At 38.9% G+C, this 17,480-nt stretch overlaps 1 protein-coding gene across 1 annotated transcript in view; it reads left to right on the plus strand.

The window, feature by feature from the left end:
- Positions 1 to 17,480, plus strand: part of TTC13 (tetratricopeptide repeat domain 13) — a 259,316-nt gene that overhangs the window by 178,572 nt on the left and 63,264 nt on the right. The window contains 2 exon segments of the mRNA XM_053711897.1: positions 7,975 to 8,107; positions 11,211 to 11,302. Of these exon segments, the coding sequence (XP_053567872.1) occupies positions 7,975 to 8,107; positions 11,211 to 11,302 (225 nt within the window).

Consider the following 17,480-nt stretch of genomic DNA (forward strand, 5'->3'; position numbering starts at 1 on the left):
AGTTTAAGTCACTTAAATCCCCTTTCTTCCCCATTCTGATGCTCGGTTCGAACTTCAGCAAGTCGTCTTCACCACGTCTAGATGCCTAAATGCATTGAGTTTCTGCCATGTGTTTGGCTGATTAGCAATTTGTGTTACCAAGCAATTGAACAGGTGTACCTAGTAAAGTGTGAGTGTGTGTATGTACATATGTGTGTATGTATGAGTGTGTATGTTGGTATGTGTGTGTGTGTGTATATATATATATATATAATCAATGTAAATATTTGCATAGAAAATTAGCACATCTAGGCAAGATTCCCCGCTTGTTTTTTTCCCAGAAATACCTCATATACAATGTTACCAATGCACAAGAGAATTCTGGGTAAGATATGCAAATTAGATATGCAAATTCTCAGTTTTTTTATTTCAAAATACTGTTTTAACACAGCTATCCTTTTAACAGGATTATTGCAGCAAACCAGAAATCAGTCACTAGACAGTTTCCTTCTTTTTGGAACTCATCAGTAGGAGATAGATTTCTGGTTGCTGCATTGATAAAGCTATCTCCTACTGATGAGTTCCAAAAAGAAGGAAACAGGCTGTCTAATGAGTGATTTCTGGTTTGCTGCAATAATCCTGTTAAAAGGATTGCTGTGTTAAAACAGTATTTTGAAGTAAAAAAACTGAGAATTTGCATATCTAATTTGCATATCTTACCCAGAATTCTCGTGTGCATTGGTAACATTGTATATGAGGTATTTCTGGGAAAAAGCAAGCAGGGAATCTTGCCTAGATGTGCTAATTTCCTATGCAAATATTTACATTGATTTAATTTTGAGACATGGAGGATTTTAATTTTAGTTTTTTATCTCCCCCCATAATTTTAATGATATATATATATATATATATGTGTGTATATATATATATATATATATATATATATATATGTGTGTGTGTATATCTATCTCTCTCTTTCCCAAATTGTCTTCTGTGTCCCTTTAAATATATAAATTATTCATGAATAAGTCCAAAGGTTTAACAGACCAATCAATACTTTCATTAAAATCCTGTGCACAGTGACAAGAACTTGTATAGCAAGATACTGGAAGGTCGGGGCTCCTCCGTGGCCCGAAATTAAAAGCAAGATTCAACACATATATACAATGTATGAGTCAGCATCTTGGTCACTAGGTACCAAAGATGCTAATGATGAAGTATCCTACTATTGGAGTTTAAGAAAAGGGTCTGACTACTCTGGATCAGTCTCCTAATATTATATATATATATATATATATATATATTTCTTTCATGTAATTAGCAAGAGTCCATGAGCTAGTGACGTATGGGATATACATTCCTACCAGGAGGGGCAAAGTTTCCCAAACCTCAAAATGCCTATAAATACACCCCTCACCACACCCACAATTCAGTTTTACAAACTTTGCCTCCGATGGAGGTGGTGAAGTAAGTTTGTGCTAGATTCTACGTTGATATGCGCTCCGCAGCAAGTTGGAGCCCGGTTTTCCTCTCAGCGTGCAGTGAATGTCAAAGGGATGTGAGGAGAGTATTGCCTATTTGAATGCAGTGATCTCCTTCTAAGGGGTCTATTTCTTAGGTTTTCTGTTATCGGTCGTAGAGATTCATCTCTTACCTCCCTTTTCAGATCGACGATATACTCTTATATATACCATTACCTCTGCTGATTCTCGTTTCAGTACTGGTTTGGCTATCTGCTATATGTAGATGAGTGTCCTGGGGTAAGTAAGTCTTATTTTCTGTGACACTCCTAGCTATGGTTGGGCACTTTGTTTATAAAGTTCTAAATATATGTATTCAAACATTATTTGCCTTGACTCAGAATGTTCAACTTTCCTTATTTTCAGACAGTCAGTTTCATATTTGGGATAATGCATTTTAATTTAACATTTTTCTTACCTTAAAATTTGACTTTTTCCCTGTGGGCTGTTAGGCTCGCGGGGGCTGAAAATGCTTCATTTTATTGCGTCATTCTTGGCGCGGACTTTTTTGGCGCAAAAATTCTATTTCCGTTTCCGGCGTCATACGTGTCGCCGGAAGTTGCGTCATTTTTTGACGTTATTTTGCGCCAAAAATGTCGGCGTTCCGGATGTGGCGTCATTTTTGGCGCCAGAAAGCATTTAGGCGCCAAATAATGTGGGCGTCTTATTTGGCGCGAAAAAATATGGGCGTCACTTTTGTCTCCACATTATTTAAGTCTCATTTTTTATTGCTTCTGGTTGCTAGAAGTTTGTTCTTGGCATTTTTTTCCCATTCCTGAAACTGTCATTTAAGGAATTTGATCAATTTTGCTTTATATATATGTTGTTTTTTCTCTTACATATTGCAAGATGTCTCACGTTGCATCTGAGTCAGAAGATACTACAGGAAAATCGCTGTCAAGTGCTGAATCTACCAAAGCTAAGTGTATCTGCTGTAAACTTTTGGTAGCTATTCCTCCAGCTGTTGTTTGTATTGATTGTCATGACAAACTTGTTAAAGCAGATAATATTTCCTTTAGTAAAGTACCATTGCCTGTTGCAGTTCCTTCAACATCTAAGGTGCAGAATGTTCCTGATAATATAAGAGATTTTGTTTCTGAATCCATAAAGAAGGCTATGTCTGTTATTTCTCCTTCTAGTAAACGTAAAAAATCTTTTTAAAACTTCTCTCCCTACAGATGAATTTTTAACTGAACATCATCATTCTGATTCTGATGATTCCTCTGGTTCAGAGGATTCTGTCTCAGAGGTTGATGCTGATAAATCTTCATATTTATTTAAAATGGAATTTATTCGTTCTTTACTTAAAGAAGTACTAATTGCTTTAGAAATAGAGGATTCTGGTCCTCTTGATACATTTCTAAACGTTTTAGATAAGGTATTTAAAGCTCCTGTGGTTATTCCAGAAGTTTTTCCTGTTCCTAATGCTATTTCTGCAGTAATTTCCAAAGAATGGGATAATTTGGGTAATTCATTTACTCCTTCTAAACGTTTTAAGCAATTATATCCTGTGCCGTCTGACAGATTAGAATTTTGGGACAAGATCCCTAAAGTTGATGGGGCTATTTCTACCCTTGCTAAACGTACTACTATTCCTACGTCAGATGGTACTTCGTTTAAGGATCCTCTAGATAGGAAAATTGAGTCCTTTCTAAGAAAAGCTTATCTGTGTTCAGGTAATCTTCTTAGACCTGCTATGTCTTTGGCTGATGTTGCTGCAGCTTCAACTTTTTGGTTGGAAACTTTAGCGCAACAAGTAACACATCGTGATTCTCATGATATTATTATTCTTCTTCAACATGCTAATAATTTTATCTGTGATGCCATTTTTGATATTATCAGAGTTGATGTCAGGTTTATGTCTCTAGCTATTTTAGCTAGAAGAGCTTTATGGCTTAAAACTTGGAATGCTGATATGGCTTCTAAATCAACTTTACTTTCCATTTCTTTCCAGGGTAACAAATTATTTGGTTCTCAGTTGGATTCCATTATTTCAACTGTTACTGGTGGGAAAGGAACTTTTTTACCACAGGATAAAAAATCTAAAGGTAAAAACAGGGCTAATAATCGTTTTCGTTCCTTTCGTTTCTACAAAGAACAAAAGCCTGATCCTTCATCCTCAGGAGCAGTTTCAGTTTGGAGACCATCTCCAGTCTGGAATAAATCCAAGCCAGCTAGAAAGGCAAAACCTGCTTCTAAGTCCACATGAAGGTGCGGCCCTCATTCCAGCTCAGTTGGTAGGGGGCAGGTTACGTTTTTTCAAGGAAATTTGGATCAATTCTGTTCACAATCTTTGGATTCAGAGCATTGTTTCAGAAGGGTACAGAATTGGTTTCAAGTTGAGACCTCCTGCAAAGAGATTTTTTCTTTCCCGTGTCCCAGTAAATCCAGTAAAAGCTCAAGCATTTCTGAAATGTGTTTCAGATCTAGAGTTGACTGGAGTAATTATGCCAGTTCCAGTTCCGGAACAGGGGATGGGGTTTTATTCAAATCTCTTCATTGTACCAAAGAAGGAGAATTCTTTCAGACCAGTTCTGGATCTAAAAATATTGAATCGTTATGTAAGGATACCAACGTTCAAGATGGTAACTGTAAGGACTATCTTACCTTTTGTTCAGCAAGGGAATTATATGTCCACAATAGATTTACAGGATGCATATCTGCATATTCCGATTCATCCAGATCATTATCAGTTCCTGAGATTCTCGTTTCTGGACAAGCATTACCAGTTTGTGGCTCTGCCGTTTGGCCTAGCTACAGCTCCAAGAATTTTTACAAAGGTTCTCGGTGCCCTGCTGTCTGTAATCAGAGAACAGGGTATTGTGGTATTTCCTTATTTGGACGATATCTTGGTACTTGCTCAGTCTTTACATTTAGCAGAATCTCATACGAATCGACTTGTGTTGTTTCTTCAAGATCATGGTTGGAGGATCAATTTACCAAAAAGTTCTTTGATTCCTCAGACAAGGGTAACCTTTCTGGGTTTTCCAGATGGATTCAGTGTCCATGACTCTGTCTTTAACAGACAAGAGACGTCTAAAGTTGATTACAGCTTGTCGAAACCTTCAGTCACAATCATTCCCTTCGGTAGCCTTATGCATGGAAATTCTAGGTCTTATGACTGCTGCATCGGACGCGATCCCCTTTGCTCGTTTTCACATGCGACTTCTTCAGCTCTGTATGCTGAAGCAATGGTGCAAGGATTACACGAAGATATCTCAATTAATATCTTTAAAACCGATTGTTCGACACTCTCTAACATGGTGGACAGATCACCATCGTTTAATTCAGGGGGCTTCTTTTGTGCTTCCGACCTGGACTGTAATTTCAACAGATGCAAGTCTCTCAGGTTGGGGAGCTGTGTGGGGATCTCTGACGGCACAAGGAGTTTGGGAATCTCAGGAGGTGAGATTACCGATCAATATTTTGGAACTCCGTGCAATTTTCAGAGCTCTTCAGTTTTGGCCTCTTCTGAGGAGAGAATCGTTCATTTGTTTTCAGACAGACAATGTCACAACTGTGGCATACATCAATCATCAAGGAGGGACTCACAGTCCTCTGGCTATGAAAGAAGTATCTCGAATTTTGGTTTGGGCGGAATCCAGCTCCTGTCTAATCTCTGCGGTTCATATCCCAGGTGTAGACAATTGGGAAGCGGATTATCTCAGTCGCCAAACGTTGCATCCGGGCGAATGGTCTCTTCACCCAGAGGTATTTCTTCAGATTGTTCAAATGTGGGAACTTCCAGAAATAGATCTGATGGCGTCCCATCTAAACAAGAAACTTCCCAGGTATCTGTCCAGATCCCGGGATCCTCAGGCGGAGGCAGTGGATGCATTATCACTTCCTTGGAAGTATCATCATGCCTATATCTTTCCGCCTCTAGTTCTTCTTCCAAGAGTAATCTTCAAGATTCTGAAGGAATGCTCGTTTGTTCTGCTGGTAGCTCCGGCATGGCCTCACAGGTTTTGGTATGCGGATCTTGTCCGGATGGCCTCTTGCCAACCGTGGACTCTTCCGTTAAGACCAGACCTTCTGTCACAAGGTCCTTTTTTCCATCAGGATCTGAAATCCTTAAATTTAAAGGTATGGAGATTGAACGCTTGATTCTTGGTCAAAGAGGTTTCTCTGACTCTGTGATTAATACTATGTTACAGGCTCGTAAATCTGTATCTCGAGAGATATATTATAGAGTCTGGAAGACTTATATTTTTTGGTGTCTTTCTCATCATTTTTCCTGGCATTCTTTTAGAATACCGAGAATTTTACAGTTCCTTCAGGATGGTTTAGATAAGGGTTTGTCCGCAAGTTCTTTGAAAGGACAAATCTCTGCTCTTTCTGTTCTTTTTCACAGAAAGATTGCTATTCTTCCTGATATTCATTGTTTTGTACAAGCTTTGGTTCATATAAAACCTGTCATTAAGTCAATTTCTCCTCCTTGGAGTTTGAATTTGGTTCTGGGAGCTCTTCAAGCTCCTCCGTTTGAACCTATGCATTCATTGGACATTAAATTACTTTCTTGGAAAGTTTTGTTCCTTTTGGCCATCCCTTCTGCCAGAAGAGTTTCTGAATTATCTGCTCTTTCTTGTGAGTCTCCTTTTCTGATTTTTCATCAGGATAAGGCGGTGTTGCGAACTTCTTTTGAATTTTTACCTAAAGTTGTGAATTCCAACAACATTAGTAGAGAAATTGTGGTTCCTTCATTATGTCCTAATCCTAAGAATTCTAAGGAGAAATCGTTGCATTCTTTGGATGTTGTTAGAGCTTTGAAATATTATGTTGAAGCTACGAAATCTTTTCGTAAAACTTCTAGTCTATTTGTTATCTTTTCCGGTTCTAGAAAAGGCCAGAAAGCTTCTGCCATTTCTTTGGCATCTTGGTTGAAATCTTTAATTCATCTTGCCTATGTTGAGTCGGGTAAAACTCCGCCTCAGAGAATTACAGCTCATTCTACTAGGTCAGTTTCTACTTCCTGGGCGTTTAGGAATGAAGCTTCGGTTGACCAGATCTGCAAAGCAGCAACTTGGTCCTCTTTGCATACTTTTACTAAATTCTACCATTTTGATGTATTTTCTTCTTCTGAAGCAGTTTTTGGTAGAAAAGTACTTCAGGCAGCGGTTTCAGTTTGAATCTTCTGCTTATGTTTTTCGTTAAACTTTATTTTGGGTGTGGATTTTTTTCAGCAGGAATTGGCTGTCTTTATTTATCCCTCCCTCTCTAGTGACTCTTGTGTGGAAAGATCCACATCTTGGGTAGTCATTATCCCATACGTCACTAGCTCATGGACTCTTGCTAATTACATGAAAGAAAACATAATTTTATGTAAGAACTTACCTGATAAATTCATTTCTTTCATATTAGCAAGAGTCCATGAGGCCCGCCCTTTTTTGTGGTGGTTATGATTTTGTATAAAGCACAATTATTCCAATTCCTTATTTTATATGCTTTCGCACTTTTTTATCACCCCACTTCTTGGCTATTCGTTAAACTGAATTGTGGGTGTGGTGAGGGGTGTATTTATAGGCATTTTGAGGTTTGGGAAACTTTGCCCCTCCTGGTAGGAATGTATATCCCATACGTCACTAGCTCATGGACTCTTGCTAATATGAAAGAAATGAATTTATCAGGTAAGTTCTTACATAAATTATGTTATATATATATATATATATATATATACTCTCCAGATATGTGGTGTTGATCCCAACACGTTTTCATATTGATAACATTTATATTAAAAAAGAGTATCTGACATCCTAAAGTTCACTTGTTATTGTTTGTTTTCTTATTTTTATATATATATAATTGGTATTTTATTCTCCTGGTACCCCCCCCCCTGTGAGGCATATTTGTTTCTAGATGGAACAGTCCATCTCTTCCAGATATCTCTGTGTATTTCCCAAAATTATGGTTGCTCCATCAATGAAAGGGAGCACCAAAGTCAGACACAGTCTCTACAGGTATGGTTCTTGTGACCTTCTACTTGCGATTGAAATCTTGGACTGATAATCTTTGAGATTCCCAAGGGAGGTCTGGAATATATGTACTAGATGACCCTTTTTATATTATTATTGACAACTATTCATCTGAAACTCGGCATACCTATGTATCTCTGTCAATTTGCATGGAATGACTGTTAGAATTGTATTTTTTTTTTAATATGTTTCAATAAAAATTAATTAAACATAAATATATAAATTATATTAAAGCCTTCTATACTTGCACACATGCTATGGTGTCAAACCACAGCTTGGCCACAAAAATAAAAATAATTATGTTGCTTATCACTTATCCATTAGTAATGTTATTTAAGAGGCTGGATTCATGTCATGCAAACAAATTGACTGCACTTTGCCAGAACAGATTATAGAATGATAGATGGTTCCCATGCTGGGCTTTTATCTTAGTTATCTGATTATATGGCCATTAATGCCATGAATTTTCCGAGGCTTCATTGTTCTTTCTCTCTGCCTTGCAGCAATGGGTCTAGCAGCCCTGGAGGTAATGCAGTCTGTGCAGAAGACATGGATAAACTCAAAAGTACGAATTAATGGCAAAACCAGATTGATGCAGTGGAGGGATATGTTTGATATAGCCATTAAATGGAGAAGGTAACTATAACAAGGATACAACTCACATTAAAAACATACTATACATGTGTAATGCTACAATATTTTAGAGGAAATAGAAATATGGCTCCAGGCTTGCTCTTCTGTACTAACTGCAGTGTTTTAATTTTCTGGATAAAAAAGGAAAAGGGAAAAAAAAATCTTTGGGCATATCTTACTTTATAAGGGAATCTTTATTCTAAACAGAGTGTGCTCCAAACAAACAGCCATTGAGATTCACTGTTTATTTTTTTGCCGGAGCATGCACTGTATAGAAATATATGGGGTTGGGTGGTGGGTCATCTGATTGGCTGTATTGCCTGTCCTGTCTAAGCTGGACAGCAAAAAATGTGGGTGCAAATAGTAATAGATCATTTTGAACGGATTTGAAAAAATAAATAAAAATGTTTTACTGTTTTTTTAAGGGGACACTAAATACATTTCTTACACTTCCTTCTGATCATGGGTGCTGCCATTACTGAACATAGGTTACACTGCATGTATCTAAAGGAGAGTTTCTGCACATGTGCAAACAGGTCAGCACGGGAATGTAATGAAAGTTAGATTTCAACTTGGTGGCACCAATCACCAGATAAAAAAAAAAGTGTGAGCACCTTATAGAGGTTATGCTTGTGAATAAAGCAAGCTGTTTTTTTTCTCTAATCAGCATTAAGGAGGCCATTGTTGGATGGCTATTTAAGGGGACACTCAAGTAAAAATTAAACTTTCATGATTCAGAAAGAGCACACAATTTTAAAGGAACAGTTTAGTCAAAATTAAACTTTCATGATTCCGATAGGCCATGCAATTTAAAACAACTTTCCAATTCACTTTTATCATTAAATTTGCTTTGTTCTCTTGGTATTCTTAGTTGAAAGCTAAACCTAGGTAGGCTCATATCCTAATTTCTAAGCCCTTGAAAGCCGCCTCTTATTTCAATGCATATGACAGTTTTTCATAACTAGAGGGCGTTAGTTCATGTGTGTCATATAGATTAGCTAAAATACAAATCTGTCAAAAGAACTGAAATAAGGAGGCACTCTGCAGAGGCTTACATACAAGGTAATCACAGAGGTGAAAAGTATATTAAAATAACTGTGTTGGTTATGCAAAACTAGGGAATGGGTAATAAAGGGATTATCTATCTTTTTAAACAATAAAAAATGTGGAGCAGATTATACCTTTTAAAAAAAACAGTAAATACAGCAGATTTGCGTAAACAACAAATGTATGCTTAAAAAGACAATGCAGTAGCACTTTGAGCTTCAAATGAGTAGTAGATTTTTTTTTTCTGACATTTCTCTGGAATACAGAATTTCACAGGGAAGTAGAAGGTAACTGGAAAACATCTGGGGCTTATATAAAGGCTCAGTTTGCATCAATTACAAATTAGTCTGAAATGTTTTGACTTCAATTTAACCTGTGTTTGCCTATAGTTTAAGTATATTTTACGTTTCTGTAATTTTAAATGTGTATTGTGAATTTTGAGCAAACCTTACATGCATACAGCTGGCAAGAAAAATCAGTGAGACTAGCTTGTTTAAAATGCCACAGCATTTCACAAGACTTGTGAGAGAGCTTCAGTCATACCTTGGGAACTACCCCATTCAACACAGGGAACACACCTGTCCTTCCTACTTTCTGAAGCTGTGTTTTATTTTACTATAGAGAAAATACCAACTTCAATGTAAGTTGTAAAAGATACACAGAAATATACAAAACTATGATCCTTATTTGATAAATTTACACTAAAACTTTTAAACATGAGAATTTGTAAAATCACTGCTGGGTTAATATGTAAATATATTAAAATAGAAAATAGTGCAAAGTTTAAATGTAATAATACTGAAAGGACCCAATCTAAAGTGTAAAATAATTTAAAATGCAAAGCCCTAAGTGTGACAAAACTCTAATATCATGCAGTGCTATATTTCACTGGGGTTGTCTCTCCTTTAGATATAGAGATGAGAGATTTTGTAGTGCTGGAGAGTTCCGCCCTTTTTTTTGGTCATTCAGTAAGTTCAGCCTCTGTGAAGCCTGCACTACAATTTCTCTCCAAGGAGGAGAATCTTTGATCACTAGCCCATAGTCTGCTCCAGATCAGCAATGCACTACAATTCCTAAACTGGACACAGCTGCAGAGTCAATCAGGGGAGCATCATGATCACCAATAATTTTGTCTCGGGGTTGGCAGTACATTGATGTCCATTTAATGTGTTTGTATAAAAAAAACACATGCTGTGATCTCTGTATTTCTTATTTAAATGTACTAATGCCTTTCTGAGAATTAGTGCTGAAAATGAAGTGTATAATTTGGGTTAGATTACGAGTGGCGTGCTAACTGTTGCGCACGCGCAATAAGGGGTTTATTGATTCTCTTTGCACGTATATTACGAGTTGAAAGTAAACTCGTTCACTTGAGCACAATTGAATTTCATGCACATCGGGGTAGCACAACTTCAGAGTTCTGGTTAACGGTTGCGTGAGACAAAAAAGTGGCACAAAAACATATAAAAAAATACATTTAACAGTACAGTTACACACAGCACTGTCTGCTAAAAGATTATTAAAAAAATATTGCATAAAAGAGTTATTAGGGCTTAAAGATATGAGGTCCCAGGTGTTTAAAGAAAAAAAAAGTATTGTAAAGAGCTTTAACATTGGAATGTGAAATATTCATATTTCATATCAGGTTTACGCAGTTGATTAAACGTGATTGGGTTTGCGCACAAGTATGGGTGTTGTTTTTCCCACTTTTTGTGCTGTATTGGAGTCTGCGGGGGAATACGTTAGCCCGAGCGCGATATTTGAAGTTCCACTTTTTGTGCACGTTGGGATAGTTTTCATGCGCAAACTTTTTTATTTTCAACTTTTAAAACTCGTTCAAAAAAAAAAAGCGCTTACTTTTAGCAAAGTTAACGCGCGAGCAGTAGCGCAAATTTTCGCTCCACTCGTAATCTAGCCCTATGTGTTGTATGTATATTTATAAAATTTAGTGCCCTATTATTTCAAATAAATACATACTAGAACTATGAAAGACATTCCCACATGTTCTTGTTCCATTTTAAATGTCATGGGAATAAAACCGAGATGTTATGTTTTTCAGGATTTCTGACCCAGACCAACCTGTTCTTTGGTTAGATCAGATGCCAGCTCAAAGCCTTATCCGAGGATTTAACAATCATATTAATTGATTAGGTAAACAACTTATTTTCTTGTGTACAGCTTTTTATGCTTTTGCTGTTGTAATTATCAGTGCAGTGAAATTTGAAAGTTGACAAAATAGCAAAAATATGTGTATCCTTGAAAGTACAAGCGATATCGTATTGTGAATATTTTTTTGCTCATGATTTCGTTTTAAAACTGACAGTATATCGTTATATAATGGTACTGTTAAAGAGGGTTTAAACACTTTAAAACTTAAAGGGGCAGTAAACACCTTCAGATTTTTATACATAATGTTTAGATGAATGCATAAAAATGTCATTGTTTTTGTTCCCTTTTCATGTCATTTAGCTCTGAAAGCGGAGTAATTTCTAATTTGCAGAACTTGAAATTAATCCCACTGACTTTTCAAGGCTAACCCTGCTACATATCAGTCCCTAATTGGCTTTATCAGATAGCTGCTTTATGATGGTGGCTAGCCTGTTGTCTGTTGACTGAACCCCAGATTGGCTTCTCCAAATAAGGCAAATAGTGGGTTTTGGCTATTGAAAAATAACTGCAGTGAAAAGGATGTTAATTTGTTTTAAAACATTAAGACTTGTCTGATATGTTATTCTACAGCAACACAACAGGATATCTTATAATTGCAAGGTATTTACTGTCCCTTTTTAAATACACATTGATAAATACTTTATTATTTTGTCCCCATTTTCCTGTAATTTTAGTTTAAATTATTGTAAGTTTTCCAGATCTTGTTTCACTCTGTAGTGACCAATTAACAACTGTAGTTAATTAACCCTACAGATGCGTAAACCTGGTGGGCACACATTGCTTTATGAACAATACCTTAGACTTATTTCTCCTGTTAAGTGTAGTCAGTCCACGGGTCATCCATTACTTATGGGATATTAACTCCTCCCCAACAGGAAGTGCAAGAGGATCACCCAAGCAGAGCTGCTATATAGCTCCTCCCCTCTACGTCACACCCAGTCATTCTCTTGCACCCAACTAATAGATAGGATGTGTGAGAGGACTGTGGTTATTAAACTTAGTTTTTATATCTTCAATCAAAAGTTTGTTATTTTAAACGGCACCGAAGTGTGTTGTTTTTTTCTCAGGCAGCATTTGAAGAAGAATCTACCTGAGTTTTGTGTATGATCTTAGCGGACGTAACTAAGATCCATTTGCTGTTCTCTGCCATTCTGAGGAGTGAGGTAACTTCAGAACAGGGGACAGTGGGCAGGTTCACCTGCAAAGAGGTATGTTGCAGTATATTATTTTCTAAGGAATGGAATTGACTGAGAAAATACTGCTAATACCGATATAATGTAAGTACAGCCTTAAATGCAGTAGTAGCAACTGGTATCAGGCTGATATGTATGTATGTTTACACTTAAGTATTTCTGGGGAATGGCACTTCACTGGGAAAATACTGTATGCATATAACTTTTAGCCTAACTTGCAGTGTGAGCGACTAGCAGCAGGCTTTTAATGACATTTCATAAATTAGATTTTAAATGTTTGCTGGCATGTTAAATCGTTTAATTATCTGAGGTACTTGGTGAAAAATTGTTTTGGGCGTTATTTTCCACATGGCTGTCGTTTGTTTTGAATTAAAACAGTTTACTGAGCTTCCCTCACTGTTGTATTGTGAGTGGGAGGGGCCTATTTTGGCGCTTTTACTACCCATTAGAAATTCAGTCACAGTCTGCCTTCTTCTCCCTGCATGATCCAGGACGTCTCTACAGAGCTCAGGGGTCTTCAAAACTAGTTTTGAGGGAGGTAATCACTCACAGCAGACCTGTGAGACTGTGCTTTGACTGTGATAAAAACGCTTATATTTTCAATTGTTATCCGTTTTTCTGATATTAAGGGTTAATCATCCATTGCTAATGAGTGCAATCCTTTGCTAAATTTATGCATTTACTGTGAAAATTTGGTTTCTATAACTAATCCGGTTCATTGTTATTCAACTGTGACAGTTTTTTTTGTGTGCTTCTTAAAGGCACAGTAACGTTTTGCATATTGCTTGTAAATTCAGTTGAAAAGTATTTCCAAGCTTGCTAGTCTAATTGCTAGTTTGTTTAAACATGTCTGACACAGAGGAATCTCTTTGTGCAATATGTTCAAAAGCCAAGGTGGAGCCCAATAGAAATTTATGTACTAATTGCATTGATGCTACTTTAAATAAAAGCCAATCTGTACATGTTAAGCATCATTCACCAGACAACGAGGGGGAAGTTATGCCGACTAACTTGCCTCACGTGTCAGTACCTGCATCTCCCGCTCAGGAGGTGCGTGATACTTGTAACGCCAAGTACATCAGGGCGGCCATTACAAATCACTTTACAAGACATGGCTAATGTTATGACTGAAGTTTTGTCTAAATTGCCAGAACTTAGGGGTAAACGAGATCACTCTGGGGTGAGAACAGAGTGCGCTGATAATGCTAGGGCCATGTTTGATACTGCGTCACAATTTGCAGAACATGAGGACGGAGAGCTTCATTCTGCGGGTGACGGATCTGATCCAAATAAACTGGATTCAGACATTTCAAATTTTAAGTTTAAGCTGGAAAACCTCCGTGTATTACTAGGGAGGTGTTAGCGGCTCTGAATGATTGTAACACAGTTGCAATCCCAGAGAAAATGTGTAGGTTGGATAAATATTTTGCGGGGTACCGACGAGTACTGACGTTTTTCCTATACCTAAGAGACTTACTGAAATTGTTACTAAGGAGTGGGATAGACCCGGTGTGCCTTTCTCACCCCCTCCTATATTCAGAAAAATGTTTCCAATAGACGCCACCACACGGGACTTATGGCAAACGGTCCCCTAAGGTGGAGGGAGCAGTTTCTACTTTAGCTAAGCGTACCACTATCCCGGTGGAGGATAGCTGTGTCTTTTCAGATCCAATGGATAAAAAGTTAGAGGGTTACCTTAAGAAAATGTTTGTTCAACAAGGTTTTATATTGCAACCCCTTGCATGCATTTCGCCTGTCACGGCTGCGGCAGCATTTTGGTTTGAGTCTCTGGAAGAGACCCTTGACTCAGCTCCATTAGATGAGATTACACACAAGCTTAAAACCCTTAAGCTAGCTAATTCATTTATTTCTGATGCCGTAGTACATTTAACTAAACTTACGGCTAAGAATTCCGGATTCGCCATTCAGGCGCGCAGAGCGCTGTGGCTAAAATCCTGGGTCAGCTGATGTAACTTCTAAATCTAAATTGCTTAACATACCTTTCAAGGGGCAGACATTATTCGGGCCCGGTTTGAAAGAAATTATCGCTGATATTACGGGAGGTTAAGGCCATGCCCTGCCTCAAGACAGAGCCAAACCAAGGGCTTGACAGTCTAATTTTCGTGCCTTTCGTAACTTCAAGGCAGGAGCAGCATCAACTTCCTCTGCTCCAAAACAGGAAGGAGCTGTTGCTCGCTACAGACAAGGCTGGAAACCTAACCAGACCTGGAACAAGGGCAAGCAGGCCAGAAAACCTGCTGCTGCCCCTAAGACAGCATGAAGTGAGGGCCCCCGATCCGGAAACGGATCTAGTGGGGGGCAGACTCTCTCTCTTCGCCCAGGCTTGGGCAAGAGATGTCCAGGATCCCTGGGCGTTGGAGATCATATCTCAGGGATATCTTCTGGACTTCAAGCTTCTCCTCCACAAGGGAGATTTCACCTTTCAAGGTTGTCAACAAACCAGATAAAGAAAGAGGCGTTTCTACGCTGTGTACAAGACCTTTTACTAATGGGAGTGATCCACCCAGTTCCGCGGTCGGAACACGGACAAGGGTTTTACTCAAATCTGTTTGTGGTTCCCAAAAAAGAGGGAACCCTTCAGACCAATATTGGATTTAAAGATCCTAAACAAATTCCTAAGAGTTCCATCGTTCAAAATGGAAAACTATTCGGACAATCTTACCCATGATCCAAAGAGGTCAGTACATGACCACAGTGGATTTAAAGGATGCCTACCTTCACATACCGATTCACAAAGAACATTTCCGGTATCTAAGGTTTGCCTTCCTAGACAGGCATTACCAGTTTGTAGCTCTTCCCTTCGGGTTGGCTACGGCTCCAAGAATCTTTACAAAGGTTCTGGGCTCTCTTCTGGCGGTACTAAGACCGCGAGGAATATCGGTAGCTCCGTACCTAGACGACATTCTGATTCAAGCGTCAAACTTCCAAACTGCCAAGTCTCATACAGAGTTAGTACTGGCATTTCTAAGGTCGCATGGATGGAAAGTGAACGAAGAGAAGAGTTCTCTCTTACCACTCACAAGAGTTCCCTTCTTGGGGACTCTTATAGATTCTGTAGAAATGAAAATTTACCTGACAGAGGACAGGTTAACAAAACTTCTAAATGCTTGCCGTGTCCTTCATTCCATTCAACACCCGTTAGTGGCTCAATGCATGGAGGTATTCGGCTTAATGGTAGCGGCAATGGACATAGTTCCTTTTGCACGCCTACATCTCAGACCGCTGCAATTGTGCATGCTAAGTCAGTGGAATGGGGATTACTCAGATTTGTCCCCTATGCTGAATCTGGATCAAGAGACCAGAGATTCTCTTCTATGGTGGCTTTCTCGGCCACATCTGTCCAGGGGGATGCCCTTCAGCAGGCCAGACTGGACAATTGTAACAACAGACGCCAGCCTACTAGGTTGGGGCGCTGTCTGGAATTCCCTGAAGGCTCAGGGATCATGGACTCAAGAGGAGAGTCTCCTTCCAATAAACATTCTGGAATTGAGAGCAGTTCTCAATGCCCTTCTGGCTTGGCCTCAGTTAGCAACTCTGAGGTTCATCAGGTTTCAGTCGGACAACATCACGACTGTGGCTTACATCAACCATCAGGGAGGGACAAGGAGTTCCCTAGTGATGATGGAAGTATCAAAGATAATTCGCTGGGCAGAGTCTCACTCTTGCCACCTGTCAGCGATCCACATCCCAGGCGTGGAGAACTGGGAGGCGGATTTCCTAAGTCGCCAGACTTTTTATCCGGGGGAGTGGGAACTTCATCCGGAGGTCTTTGCCCAAATACTTCGACGTTGGGGCAAACCAGATATGGATCTCATGGCGTCTCGCCAGAACGCCAAGCTTCCTCATTACGGGTCCAGGTCCAGGGACCCGGGAGCGGTCCTGATAGATGCTTTGACAGCACCTTGGATCTTCAGGATGGCTTATGTGTTTCCACCCTTCCCGATGCTTCCTCGTTTGATTGCCAGGATCAAACAGGAGAAAGCATCGGTGATTCTAATAGCGCCTGCGTGGCCACGCAGGACCTGGTATGCAGTTCTAGTGGACATGTCGTCCTGTCCACCTTGGTCTCTGCCTCTGAGATAGGACCTTCTAATTCAGGGTCCTTTCAAACATCAAAATCTAATTTCTCTGAAGCTGACTGCATGGAAATTGAACGCTTGATTTTATCAAAGCGTGGATTTTCGGAGTCAGTGATTGATACCTTAATACAGGCTAGGAAACCTGTTACCAGGAAAATTTACCATAAGATATGGCGTAAATACTTACACTGGTGCGAATCCAAGAGTTACTCATGGAGTAAGGTTAGGATTCCTAGGATATTGTCTTTTCTACAAGAAGGTTTAGAAAAGGGTTTATCTGCAAGTTCTTTTAAAGGGACAGATCTCAGCTCTGTCCATCCTTTTACACAAACGTCTGTCAGAAGTTCCAGACGTTCAGGCTTTTTGTCAGGCTTTGGCTAGGATTAAGCCTGTGTTTAAGACTGTAGCTCCACCGTGGAGCTTAAACTTAGTTCTTAACGTTTTACAGGGTGTTCCGTTTGAACCCCTTCATTCCATTGATATCAAGCTGTTATCTTGGAAAGTTCTGTTTTTAATGGCTATTTCCTCGGCTTGTAGAGTCTCTGAGTTATCAGCCTTACATTGTGATTCTCCTCATCTGATTTTTCATTCAGATAAGGTAGTTCTGCGTACTAAACCTGGGTTCTTACCTAAGGTAGTCACTAACAAGAATATCAATCAAGAGATTGTTGTTCCATCATTGTGCCCTAACCCTTCTTCAAAGAAGGAACGACTTCTGCACAATCTAGACGTAGTCCGTGCCCTGAAATTTTATTTACAGGCAACTAAAGATTTTCGCCAAACTTCTTTCCCTGTTTGTCGTTTATTCTGGACAGAGGAGAGGTCAAAAAGCATCTGCTACCTCTCTCTCTTTTTGGCTTCGTAGCA

Source organism: Bombina bombina, chromosome 4 (assembly GCF_027579735.1).
Source record: "Bombina bombina isolate aBomBom1 chromosome 4, aBomBom1.pri, whole genome shotgun sequence".
Classification (NCBI taxonomy): Eukaryota; Metazoa; Chordata; class Amphibia; order Anura; family Bombinatoridae; genus Bombina; species Bombina bombina.